At 39.2% G+C, this 13,778-nt stretch overlaps 1 protein-coding gene across 9 annotated transcripts in view; it reads right to left on the bottom strand.

Moving 5' to 3' along the window:
- tenm4 (teneurin transmembrane protein 4) overlaps positions 1-13,778 on the bottom strand; it is a 147,149-nt gene that overhangs the window by 47,644 nt on the left and 85,727 nt on the right. For all 9 annotated transcript variants that reach the window (XM_063494318.1, XM_063494319.1, XM_063494322.1 and 6 more), the window contains 3 exons: positions 13,230-13,430; positions 9,650-9,835; positions 2,641-2,787 (listed from right to left, as the gene is read on the bottom strand). In XM_063494318.1, the coding sequence (XP_063350388.1) occupies positions 2,641-2,787; positions 9,650-9,835; positions 13,230-13,430 (534 nt within the window). The remainder of the gene's footprint in view (positions 1-2,640; positions 2,788-9,649; positions 9,836-13,229; positions 13,431-13,778) is intronic.

Genomic DNA, 13,778 nt, shown 5'->3' with positions numbered 1-13,778 from the left:
CAACATTGCAAGTGACCAATCAGAATGTTGTGACGTCATACTTTTGCGACTTCGGGAAAAAACACCGTAAAACAAAAAACTGTACTTAAGCTGTGAGAAACCGCCTCTGTCCGCCTATCAACGTACCCTGACCCTAATCCTAACCCTAACCCTAACCTTTTAATAAACGGTAAGCAGAATTGATATTGTCCTTGCAACATTGGAATTTCATAAATGCAAGAATGGCTTGGCGCGCAAAAGAATAACGTCACGACATTCTGATTGGTCACTTGCAATGTTGATCCTGGAACAACATTTTCATGATGATCTGGGAACAACACCAACACGAGGATATCAGATCATCCATATATATATATGTAGCCATTAACTTAATATAAAATACAGTAAAGACAAATAAAAAATCAAATTGGTGCTTGCTGTCACTACACTACATCTTTAAAACATAATAATTTATCCTAGTCACACTTGCCCACATATTTTCAATGTAGGTGGCAGATAAGTTGATACAAGTTGTTTAGGGCTTTGTGTTTGAGACTATTGTTATGCAGCGGAATAAATCTGGTACAGCTCGGATGATGGATAAGAATTTGTTTGCATTTTTCAGAACTCAGAAGATCATTTATTCTCACAAAATTCCCAGCTCCATTTGCAGAAGTGTAGCCTAAAACCTGCAAGGACCTGCCATGCACTGTTGGCTGCAAACCTTTGTCGAACAAACAGACTTGTATTAAATTTACATTAATCAGGGAAAGTAAGCAAGAGTACCTGCTGCTTTTGTTATCAGAACTCAAGTTTTTTTTGTACTATGATTAGTTTGCTCCACATCAAAAAACAATAGTTTGGAGCAAAGTATCATCTTGAAAGTCAGAAAGCATACAGAACTGTACTGTGAATAAAATGTACAAAATGTTCTAAAAAGATAGTTTCAATAAGAAACTATCGGAGCCCAGCTGCTTTTTGCCACTGCTGAATTCACGGTGCTACCAGATATTTCAAATGCCCCAGACATTCATCGACTGTGTGTCCTCGGATGAGTGTGTTGTGTTTCCATATTTAACCTTGTCTGTTTCTTTGTGTTTCTCTTATTATCTGTAAAGTTTGGTGTTACTTCCATAAAGGGCAAACCGATTCACACTGGAATATATCACTTTATACAATGCTTAACAAATTTATTAGACCACTTGTCAAAATAAATAAATAAATAATAATAATTCAGAAATATGAGCTAAAGCTAAAAAATTATATTGTTGTTAATTAGGGAAGTAACAAACTGAATTAATGTTTTTATACCCAAACTTGAGCCGGCACACTGGAGTTGTCTCACAAATTAATCAAGCATCACATTCAAGAGGCTGTAAATGTAACAACTCTAATTTCTTGTCTTAATCAAAAATAATAATAACATGTTTTACTTTCTTTTGTTTTTTTTGTAAAATAGTAAATTTTAACATTTGTGGATAACAACAATAAATATATTTTAGCATTAAAAATATTTTGATTAACAAACTTTGGCTTACTGGTAGATTGACTATTACAAGAACATGAATAAAATAAATAGAATTTCCAATACTGTCAATTTAGGGCAGCTGTGGTAAAACCTTAAATTGGGTAATGGTCTAATAAATGTATCATGTGTAGTATATGTTTTCTTTATGTCCAAAACTTTGCACTGTATATTTGTTTTTTTATGGATATTATTCTTCTTTTTAAAATTTTAGGGCTTCATACCTTATATTTTACTTGATATAGAATTAGACAAGAAAGGATTATTTATTTGACTGTTGTATTATTACACAGAGACAATTTATACACATGAATAGGAGTCAAAATTAAATATATAATTTATTTAATATACCATAGCAGTGAGAAAAAATAGGCCAGTTCCGACCTGTTGCATTACTCATTGTTTCTTACATGTACGCGTGTACATATCCTCCTTATTTGATGGTCGGAACTTGTAACATTGCGCATGGTTCTCTGTCAGTAATTTAAGGAATACATGACAAAGAGAGCTGCTGTGCATTGCACTTTTCTTTGCTGAAGTGGGTCATTGGACTCCCTAGCCTTTGCTTTAAGGGGCCTATCTGGCCAGATGGGTGATAAAAATAAACCCTGCTGTCAGGATTCAGTCAAATCCCCAGAAGCACCCTCCTTTTACTATTGAGAGCTGTGTGGTCCCTGTACAGTGATCGGAAGACAAACAGCCCCTGCATAAATAAGGGATGCTAGTGCATAGCTCAAGCCCAGAATGAGGTCTGGAAGAAAGGAAGTCACGTCTCCCACTTGGCCTCAAGAGTGGTGCAGCCTCCTGGCTGGCTCTGTGTGTGTGCCTGGCTCTGCTCAGGGCTAGTTAGAGGGCAGAGCGTAGACTTCCTCCTGGGGCCAGCGAATGTTCAAGACCTCAGGGCCAGGTACTCTGCTTTTTAATAAAAACCTGTTGTCCAGGTGCCTGGCTGGAAGCCATTCCTCAACTTCACCTGTATAAGAGAGCAACTGAGCCTGGAAAGCATAAATGTACGTACAGGATATTCTCAAGCACAAGGGTGGTTAATTTTATAGTCAAATCATGTCTGGTTAAGAGTCCCTGTTGATGCCTGGCCAGTGTCAGAAGGCACCATTGTGTGTTGTTTGTGACTTTACCTCCATCGTTGTCCTTGACATCACTGCAGGCAGTTTCCATAGAGGTGTCACAGCCAGTGCCCCTCCAGCCCAGCTGGCACACACAGTACCAGCCATTGTTACCCAGAGTGCACCTACCATTTCCATTGCACAAACCAGGGCAGCCCTCTGTGTAACAAAATGGGACAAAGACAAAGGTCGGCAATGAAAATCAAATAGCAGTAACACACGGACACTGCACGCTATTTGTGGGAAAAGAAAACTACAAATTTAAAAAAAATGACAAAAATGTGAGGTGAGAGCTAATATTTATCGGTTAACAATACTCAGTCATGTTAAGATTTTAAATGGGTGAGGGCAGCCATAATGACCCTCAGCAGAGGCTGATTAATTTGATATACCTTCCGTGAAGCTTCTAATATCCCTTTGCAGTAAAATCAGATAAGCGGGATCTTCTACATCAATATTCACTCATTACTACAGTGGACTGGACTCATATCTATGCCACTACAGTTCGTTAATGAGAGCAGTGGTGTATTGTGCTGGTATTTCAGCACATAATTGGATTTGCTTTCATGATTTCAGATTTCGATTATAATTACGATCACAACATAGCTGCTGCCGTCCGCTGAAAAAAAAAACAAGAGTTTGGTGTTTTACTTATTGAAAAAATAATTCATTTTATTATTTGATAAACTGTCCCAAGACACTTTTCAGCTATCAATAACATACAATGCTTGTTTTGTCATTATGAGAAGAAGAAAAGAATATAAAATAGTATAGTTTAAAGTGGATAAGGGTTACCTCAGTAGCTTTGTGCAGAGGCAGGCTTTGCAAGAACTACTGTTCCGGGGGAAGTGACCCCAAGGGAGTGAAAAGCTGGCTGGAGCATAACGACAGGTACAATATTCCAATGTTTTTCTTTGGTTATAGCTTTACAAGGGCATAGATTAGAGGATGATCTTGCCCATTCTTCGACATTTATCTGATACCTTGTGATCTGTATCCTCTCACAGAGGCATAGGGTAAAATCACAGGATATCAAAAACACATCTTAACAGCCGTTTGTGTTGCAGGAAGGCTGCCTTGATAGAAAGAATATTAAACTGACCCATTTTATCAACTAAAGACAGTGGGGCAGCATTCTCTACTGTATGCGTTTAAATCACACAGAAAGAATGGGAGCAAAAGAGGGAGATAGTGAGAAAAGAAGAGACAGGTGTAGTGATTGGTGGACATATGAATGGGAGAAAGATCAGTAGTGAGACAGAAACAAGTATACGCATTTCGGGGGATGACTGTTGTAGATCTCTTGGTTAGCTACAGAGTAAAGGTGACACAATGACATGAGTCATAGTATATAAACAATTCAAAGAACAGCCCACACTGCTTTTACACATTTATCCCATATAAATGTTTTAATGGCATAGGCAACACTTCCCCTTTTGCTTTAATGCTGCTTTTTAGAATTTAAATAAATGAAGATGTGATTCAAGTGCACAAGAGTTTTAACAACGACAAAAGCATTGCATTCACTGTTTAGGAATTGCAGTCATTTTTATATAGTCCCCCATTGTCAGAGGCTCAAAAGCTTTTTTTTAAATTTAAACTTTATTTATTAAATTCAATTCAATTTTATTTATTCAGCACCAAATCACAACAACAGCCGCCTTGAGGCGCTTTATATTGTAAGGTAGACCCTAACAATAATACAAACAGAGAAAAATCCAACAATCACATTACCCCCAATGAGCAAGCATCTTGGCAACAGCGGGAAGGAAAAACTCCCTTTTAACAGGAAGAAACCTCCAGCAGAACCAGGCTCAGGGAGGGGCGGCCATCTGTCGAGACCAGGTGGGGTGAGAGAAGGAAGGCCGGATAAAAAATGTATACAGGTGGTCCCATTGAGACCCAATGTCTCATTTAGAAGAGAGCAGGCCTGGTTTTCCTAGCAATTTGATGCAGTTATTGAAAAAGTAATGTAATCTTAAAAATAAGCACTGTTTTAAATGTGAAAATCCCGACAGGCAATGACTTTGTAAATTCTATACCACATAGTCGTAATCAAATGCAGTGTTTCCTTTAGATGCTCTGCCAGGCCTTTACTGCAGCCACCTTCAGTGGCTGCTTGTTTGTGGGTCTCTGCCTTTATTTTTGTTTTCAGTAACTGAAAAGCATGCTCTACTGGCCTGACATCAGATGACTGACTTGGGCACTGAAGAATATCCCATTTCCTGGCTTTGAGAAACTCTTGAGTTGCTTGTGCAGTTTACTTTGGGTCATTATCCATTTGCACTGTGATAAGTCGTCCGATCATTTCTGTCGCATTTGGCTGAATCTGAGCAGAGATACAGCCCCGTACACTTCGAATTATTCCAGCTTTTTCTTTCAGTAGTTTGATCAATAAACACTAGTGGCCAGTTACACTGGACGCCATACACAGCCATGCCATAACATTGTCTCCATCATGTTTGACAGTGTGGTTTGCTTCAGATCAACAGTGGTTCTTTTTCTTGACTACTGTATACTTTTCAACTTCCCATCATTCTGGTACAAATTGTACCAGATTATTCTTTTGCCCTCTACTAAAGTTTTAGGGCTCAAGTTAATTTCTTACTATTATATTATTATTATTTTTTTTAAGAATACGATGGCTTTTTTCTTCACTTGCATCAACATTTCTTTGTACCTCACCTTGAGAATTCCAGCAAGAAGCTACCGAATACATGCTCAAAATGTTAATCAACTACAAATTTTTTATCTGTTGAATCTGTCGTAAAATAATGATGTGAGCAGCTCACCTGGTTGTGAAACTGCATGTTAATCAATTTTCCAATTACTCTGGAGGCTCGGAAAATGTAGAACTATGTATACAAATGGCTATAATTTATAAAAGGTCAGTGTAATACTACTGTTAAACCTCTTGGATTAAAGCTTAAATTCTGCACTACAATCACATCTTATTGTAACCATGAAAAAAAGAGAACCCCAAAAGCAGAACTATATTTCCAATAGTAAAAAATAATATAAAATAGTAATCAAGAACACATTTCACCAAATATTATTATTATTATTTAAAACCTGTTAAATAACCTAAGTTTGGTTCAGGCATGCTTTTTCAATTGGAGCTGTTTGTCCACACTACAGAGCAGTCCATGGGCCGTGGACATTTGATGAACTGTGAACAGCTGCTTAGGGGAGCGGCCAATAACTATTGTATAAGGCATGTTGACAACTGTTTATGTTTTCTCAGCAATTATAAGTAAAACAAAAACTCATCTAGAATTTCCAATGAAAACAAGATTGTGCACTGAAGCCTTGTGTCTAGGCACTTTCGGTCATTTGTCGTGTTATTACTGAACAAATGGACAAAACAACTGTGGTTGAACCAGTAGAGACAGATGATTAGAAAGCTCACAATGTTTATTAGAAGGATAAATAAAAATACACTTTCAATTGGCACCACTTCAACTTCATTGGCATGCCTTTCAGAGAGGAGTCCCTGCTGAGCTCTACCCAATCCTTCCTGAAACAGCTCCAAACGTGAGCTTGCAAGTGTTCGAAGACCTCCTCTGGCAGATCATCTTGTGCCAGGTGGTCCATTACCAAGGACGCAGCGAGAGCGAGAAGGGTAGCTGGAGGCAGGAAGGCAGGGCTGCAGCAGAGCCTGTACCCCCTGCTTGCCCAGCACCAACCAGACCATGAACTCTTTTAATTAGAGAGGATGCGGCCTCAGCACCTATCAGGCCCCTCTCACAGCTGCATGCTCATCCATAATGCATGGCACAGGTTATAAAGGCCCTTTCCCAACATCCCCCAATTGAGAAAGAAAGGATACAAGCAAACCAATTACTCAACACATAAAGAAAGCCCCATAAATTCACTAACCAGGTGCGAAAGTGCTAAGTGGAGATTACTGTGTGACAATATGGTAAAAAAAAGTTGATGGGAGATGTGGGATCTTAAGAATGAGTTGAACAAGAAGTGCATAGTGTTTGCATATGTCAATGTAGGGGAAAAGCATGGTGTGTGCATATGATTTGTTAATGCTGGCTGGATTTACAATGGGAGGAGGCCAAAATAGAAGGAAGGAGGAATGCCATACCTTTCACTACCTTATCCAGATAGTGAGCTTGGGAGATAAAAGACAGGACATATAAGGGAGGTCTGAACAGTGCCACTTCCATGACAGGACAGCAAGGCAATGTGTTAGTTTACAGTACAAAAGGTAATTAAAAAAGACGAAAAATGCTGACGTGAAGCACTACATGCACGCACTACAAGCAACACAACAAATACGAACCAACACAGAGGAGAGAGATGGAAATGGAAAAAAGGCAGGGAAAGTTGTGGAACACAGAGAAAGAGAATGAAAGCGAGAAAGAGTCAGAGGGAGCGAGCGAAAGGATAAAAAAGTGAAATCTGTCACTATTTAGTAACTGCTGAGATCGGCAGAACGTCTCAGGGGAGTGTTTAAAAGGCAACATGATTGATGCACGTGTTACTTCCCTTAAATCTCTTAAGCGATATTGCACAGGAGGTCAGGATGTTCAACAAACGGTGCTTTTAATCTTCAAACACCTCTATATACGATAAGGTCACCAGAGGCTTTGCCAGCGCACGGGCCAAATCGGATCTCCTGTGCTCCACAGCTTGAGGCTCGGGGCCAACGTGGAGCTCTCGATAATGAAAATTGATTCAAATCGAGATCTTTAGCTTCTAAATAGACGACATGGAAGAATATTCTTGTTCAGTGGGGATCTCAATATGGCACTTATAAAAGCCCCATCAATAATGTAAAGCCAGTGTATAAAACATTCACAAACTGAGTCAAGGCTCATGCAGCCCTGGTTCAAAATATGCATGAGACTGCTGTGAGAAAAAAAGATCTTTGTCCATTTGGCACCTTGCTCAGTAACAGCTGTCAGCAAACAGTGACAGAGCTTTAGTTTAATTCTATTCCTATATTAGTAACACAAAGCTGACTGCTGTGGACCTTATTTTAACACATACTCCGTTTGGTAGTTCCATTTAGATGAATGTGTCATACTGTATACCACTGAGACATTTGTTTCTGCAACAACACTGAAGTAAACATGGAGTAAAATACTCTTAGGGTATATAAAAAGTGCTAGAATACTAGCGCATAGTACTTTCTTTTCCTGAAAACTATAACTGACAGCACATACTTGCACAAATTAACTTTTTGTCAATGTAAAATTAGGTTTTAATAATTAAATAATTAAACTTTACATTTCCCCCAACAGAAGTTAAGTCACAGAATTTTCTTCAAGTTAAACAAGTGAAAATAAAGTATTGTGCTACTGGACAGAGGTGCGCTTTCTGCAGTACACCCACCTTTACCTGAGATATTTTACCTTAATAAACAAAAAGCAGTTGCAACAGGTTTATATTACAGCATATACAAATGTATTTAATATGTATAGGTTTAGATTTAAATTACTTACTTTATTTTTCAGAAGGTTTATTACTAGATAACAGGGCATCAACCCTTTTCTCTTTTTTACTCATCCCCATAATTTTCATGTTAACGGCTTAGATGGTTTTACTACTCATACTGAGACTCTTACTTAGTCTGCTGGCTTCAGTCTAGCTAGTGTCACGTTTATTGCTACAAAGGTTTGGTGAATTTTGTGTCTTCCACAATAATCAGAAAAAAAAACTTGCTTATGGCCACAGACACACACTAATGACATGTTAGCGTGTCTGTCGGGCTGTGTTATCCATGCATGAAGTCGATCCACTCGTAATCAGACATATATGAGACTAACTGGCTGGTCACCGGTCCAGGCTGCCAGCCAATTGCAGTCTGTGGTCAATTGATTGGTACATCTTTTATATAGCTCTATAAATCCATTCAAATAGCTTATCCAATATTATCAAGAGAAGAGAAGAGAAGAGAAGAAAAGAGAAGAGAAGAGGATGCATCCATACATGAACACAGAAGGCCAAAGTTGCAGTCTTGCAAAGCAGACATCACATAGCATATCCTGTGGATTTTCTCCGATGTTTAATGGAGGTTTGACAGCGTTGACACAAAATATCAAAAATATCAGAAAGCTAACTGCATTAAAACACTCCTCTTAATGACCTCAAGTTAAAATGAAACTGTCAAACCTCAGACATCCAACAGCAGAACTAAATTATCTTCATGCCATCCTGTCAAACAAGGGCATGTGAAACAAAGCGGACAGGTCACAAACAGAGGTCAACTACTGCTTAGTTATGATAACAACTTGGGGGCACTGTGATGTTTACATATTACTGCAGTCACCAGTTCCCGGTGACAGAAAAATGCTCACAAAATGCTCACAGCGGGAGTGCCACCTCCATCAAAGCAAACATGCTGAAAGCACATTTTCAATCTAAAGTGTTGTGTAGACCATGCTGCTCTTTTTAATTATAAACTCTTTTCTTTTTTCACCCCCAAAAATAAAAAAAAACTATGCCAAAATGATCAATCCATGAACTATTCCTAGCATAGAACCACTGCAAAATACACAGCATATAATGACTCTAGTAGGCTGAAACTTTTTACTGGCTTATGTGAGCCAAGGTTTTCAGGAAAGCTCTTAACATTCAGTCAAGGTTTTGAAAACCTAACTTTGCAAGTGTTTGGAGGGGAACAATCGCTAGCATAAACACAGTGAAAAGCGGTGGTTGACCTACTCACAATGACTCACGTGTAAGCATTTGAAATTAATAGTAAACGGAAAGGGAGCAAAGAAAAAGATGAGGAAAAGGATGAGTAAAATGAAAGGACACCTTAGCACATTCCCACATTAAAATGCATGAAGGCAAGCTTCAGATCCTTGAGTAAACCTGTTCATGCTTTACTGAGTTGCACAAATTCAATTAAGCATGCTTTTCCCACTCTTCTCCACCTAGACCCTTCCCTTCACATAGGCAGGCAGAATGTCAGTCTTTGCCTTTGTTGGCCTCCCAAACCCCTCCCAAACACAGAGAGACCACCCGCCCCAACCAAACCCAAAACCTATTCCCATCTTACCAATAGTGCAGTGTTCTCCGTTCCAACCCGGACTGCATTCGCATTTGCCGTCCTTACAAGTGCCATGTTCGTTGCAGCGTGGGTGACACGCCCTCTGGTCACACCCAATGCCCATCCAGCCATCGTCACAGCGGCAGGTGCCCGAAACACAAATGCCATGACCACCACAGTCCGATGCACAAATCTCTGTGGGAGACAGAGAAATAGAAAGGGACAAAAAAAGAGAGTGGGGGGAAGACAGAAAGAAAGAAAAGGAGGGGGGGTGGAAGTGGGATGGAAAGGGAAGACAAGGCGGTGATGGGACAAGGCGACAAGGGTGAAAAAAAGACAAATCCAGAATTTATTGTCAAGGAAAGGCAGCCACGCTCCACTACCTTGTCTGATGGCAGCTGAAAAGAAATTCCTGCACCTCATAAGGGGCAATCCTTTTTGACAATACAAATCTAATAAGTCCATTACCAAGAAAAGACAAGGATTGTGGCAGCCTTAGCAGACTTATTCTTTTCCTCTCCTCTTCTCCTCTTTTGTAAATTTAGCTTTTTGTGCTACAAAAGGCATGAAGAGGAAAAAATGCTCAGCTAAAACTTTTTGTAGAAATGGCAACAATGTCACTTCTGCCATTTTGATTAAACTGTAAACGTTATGTCCCTTCTTGTACACGAAGCGGTCAAAGCTTTGCAACATGTTCTACTGTGGTCTACAGGAAGGAGGCAAGATTCCACAAAATGATTTGAAGCAGAGGATATGAATACACTGGTTCTTGGTGGGGTTTTTTTTTCTTCTTCATTTTCTCTAAGTGCTGCACACGAGAGGAAGAAGTACACTGACGCAATGAAGGAGACTGAAAGACAGCGCTGCAGTAAAGCCTGGCTGATGCTATTGTGTGGCAGCTGAAAGACCTCCCTGACTGGGTGTGATAGAGCCTGGGACATTACCCTCATCTCATGAACTCGAGGGAGAGTATGACAAGCTGAAAGCTCAAAGAAATTAAACACTGACAGATTACTTATGAATCTCATTGAAATGTTAACCTCTTTATTAACTACTTTGTAATAAAAGGGGCTTAGCAGTATGGGCAACGATGAACAATAGCCATGTATTCCTGGCTTATTAGCCAAGCCAATTCAAATTTGACCACAGGGGACCAAACTGGAGGTAAAATCTTGTAATAAGTCAATTACCGCCTTTACAGTGCCTATTTTGCCATTGTTACAAATTAAATCAGAGTGGTATTTTCAGCCACAAACCATAACATGGCATTACCAGCTTAAAAAGCTTTTATCAGAATCACTCTCTTCTGCTAATTACAGCTCAGCACAAAGTATGCAAATGCTGATTTTCCATCTGACTTTTGATTTTTAGGTAAAGTGTGCTGGCAGTATTAGTGCCTGACAGGCTGCTTATACAAACCAACATACAAACAAACGGAAATCACATGCAAACACAGAATAGTTAGAGCTTATAAATCATTTTATGAATAAAATATTTTCTGTCAAACTACACCTTCTACGTCCTCTGAAAAAATATTACAGTTAAGAAGGAAGTAGTAATGAGCATAGTGAACATCCTGATTGAGCTCATGAACACAATATTTTTTTAAAAAATCAAGAAAAATGCGAAAAAAAACACGCACACAATCCCCCCACCCATAAACTCAACCAGTTATTACAACACACAGTGGTCAGAGAAAACAGACTCAAACTGACTGTGAGACAACTGTTCACTTGGAACAAAGTAGAAACCTTTAACATGATAAAGATCCAATTACAGCCTGCAGGCAAACCCTCATTATCTGTGGCCAGAGGAGCCCACAGTTAGAAATACCCCCATTCCCATGATGGCAGTTACCATTTGCACTAAAGGACAGAGTAAACAAACTTTCCTCTGGGTGGAGGAATAGCAAAAATGGCATAAAAACACACATATTAAAGGACATAAAACCTCAGGCATTGTTTTATGGCTAGTAACAGCATTATACCAACCGTGCTCACCTAGGCTGTACTGTCCCAAAGCAACACGAGAAAACGAGTTTCTGACTTAAAAGAATAGTGCAAGAGGCGATAAAGAATCTTGAAAAATGTATCGAAAGCTTTCCATCTTTTTCTTTGCCATGTCTGAAAGGTTATCAGTACCAACTATACTACCCTACCACCAAGCTTAGTGTCATATTAGACCACAGAAAACTCTACAATGAGCAGGATAAAGGAGAATAAAAAGCCAGCTCATCATCATTTGCAGAGCTTTTTTTCTCTGTGAGGCAAACTCAGACTAACTGCCCATTTCCCCTTAAAATCCTCAGGATTACCTAATAGGTCATTGCGTCTGCCTAGAATATCAAAGGATTCATGAAGCAAAGCGACTGCTGTATTAAAATAGTCTTTTCAAAAATATTTTCTGAGGATCCAAATCGTGTGCAAATGAAAATACTGAAAATTGTTCTGGTCCCTGTATAAACAAATTTGAGCTGGAGCGCTCTGAAACTTCCATCTGCTACAAATACAGTCAACAAATATAAACACATTTATATGTCGAGTGAATTTTTAAATTCTTCAGGTTTAGACAAAAAAAAACAAAAAAAACAAACAAGATTTTTTTTCCTTTAATGTGAATTTGGTTAGACTGCTCAGAGTGTAAATCTGATGTTACCTATGTTTCACGGCACTTTAAGAATCTACTGCTAGTTTCAATTAAAAGAAATACTTCTTGTAACCTATATTGTAAAAAACACAAAACCTTTCGTGCTTACATCCTGTAGAAGGTATATTCTAGCTATGAAACTGTATCTTATGCTGTTTCTACACTTTGAATAACAAGAGAGGGCATTCCCCATGGACGAGATGAACGCAATGGGAACAATGCTTCAGAGCAGGAAAAAAGTACCATCAGCTGTGAACCAATGTAAAGAAATCCAGAACTCAAAAAAGAGCGAAAACTTGCATTAGATCATGGCTCTGACAATATCTCTGTTATCTATGTCTTTCTTTTTTCTACAACTACAACCATTTGTAAGAGAATTACATTTAGAACCAAATCAAAAGAATTTGATAGCCATCCAAGGGCCTCCTACTGATCACCGATGAGAATAATTATGGCTTTTATGTGAGCCATTTTCTTTAAAGAAAGTAACAAATATTTACCTCTGTAAGGATAAAAGCAATTACCAAAGGTACACTGAACAGAGCGCTTAAATAAGCAAGTGTGTGATTAGAGATTAACTGAAAGAGATGTCAAGGTATTTTGTTGTTGTGATCCATTAAACCTGAAAATTATTATACATATCACCTATAATTATGTTAGCTACCGTATTCACTCACTGTGCTGACCAGAGGCCAAGATATAAGTAATAAACTACTTCAGTATTTACATTTTGTTTTTTCTCTATGTCTTTGAAAAGCTACATTAATAATTGTGTATGTCCTGCTCATATTCCTCACTAAGAAACATTTAACTGAATTGAACTGAAGGCAACATTTTCTGTGGATGCACTGCTTTTTTTTACTTGCTAATCAGAGTTAAATCAGCACTGGCCTGTGAGAAGGGCTTTCGCCAATATTTACTCTGTTTTGAGTGAAGTACTCACCTGTAGCACAGTCATGGCCTGTCCAGTTGGGATCACAGCTGCAGGTTCCTGTGTCTGCCAGGAAAGCTCCGTGTCCAGAGCACTGGTCCATGCAGGAGGCCCTAGGGCTCTCGCATCCTGGCCCTCCCCACCCGACAAAGCAGTGACACTCTCCCTGGACACAAACCCCTCGGCCTGAGCATGTTGGATCCAGGCAGTCCACTAAAAAGGTTCCAAAGAGAGAGTGTTAGACACACTAGTCACCTGCTGTTTCTCTCTTTCAGAGGCAACCTGGCATCTCTATTTGAGCCAAAGTACAATGGCAACTGGAATAGGCTGCAGTTCAGCTGCAGATGCACTCAGCTTAGCTCGTGTCCAATGGGGGTAAATTATTCAAGGAGGTCTATCTTTTTTTCAAAAATCAGTGACAAGATTTACAGAGAAGCTAATTAAATGGCTGTTTTCACAGTATGTCTCATGGCACAAAACTACAGGTACTACCCACGCTTGTGCTGGCACCCTCCCATTATCTCACAGCAAAAAATCCTCTCAGAGAGCGAAGGCTGTTTA

This window comes from Pelmatolapia mariae, linkage group LG14, assembly GCF_036321145.2.
Source record: "Pelmatolapia mariae isolate MD_Pm_ZW linkage group LG14, Pm_UMD_F_2, whole genome shotgun sequence".
Lineage (NCBI taxonomy): Eukaryota > Metazoa > Chordata > Actinopteri > Cichliformes > Cichlidae > Pelmatolapia > Pelmatolapia mariae.
This window is presented reverse-complemented; position numbering and strand designations above follow the sequence as displayed.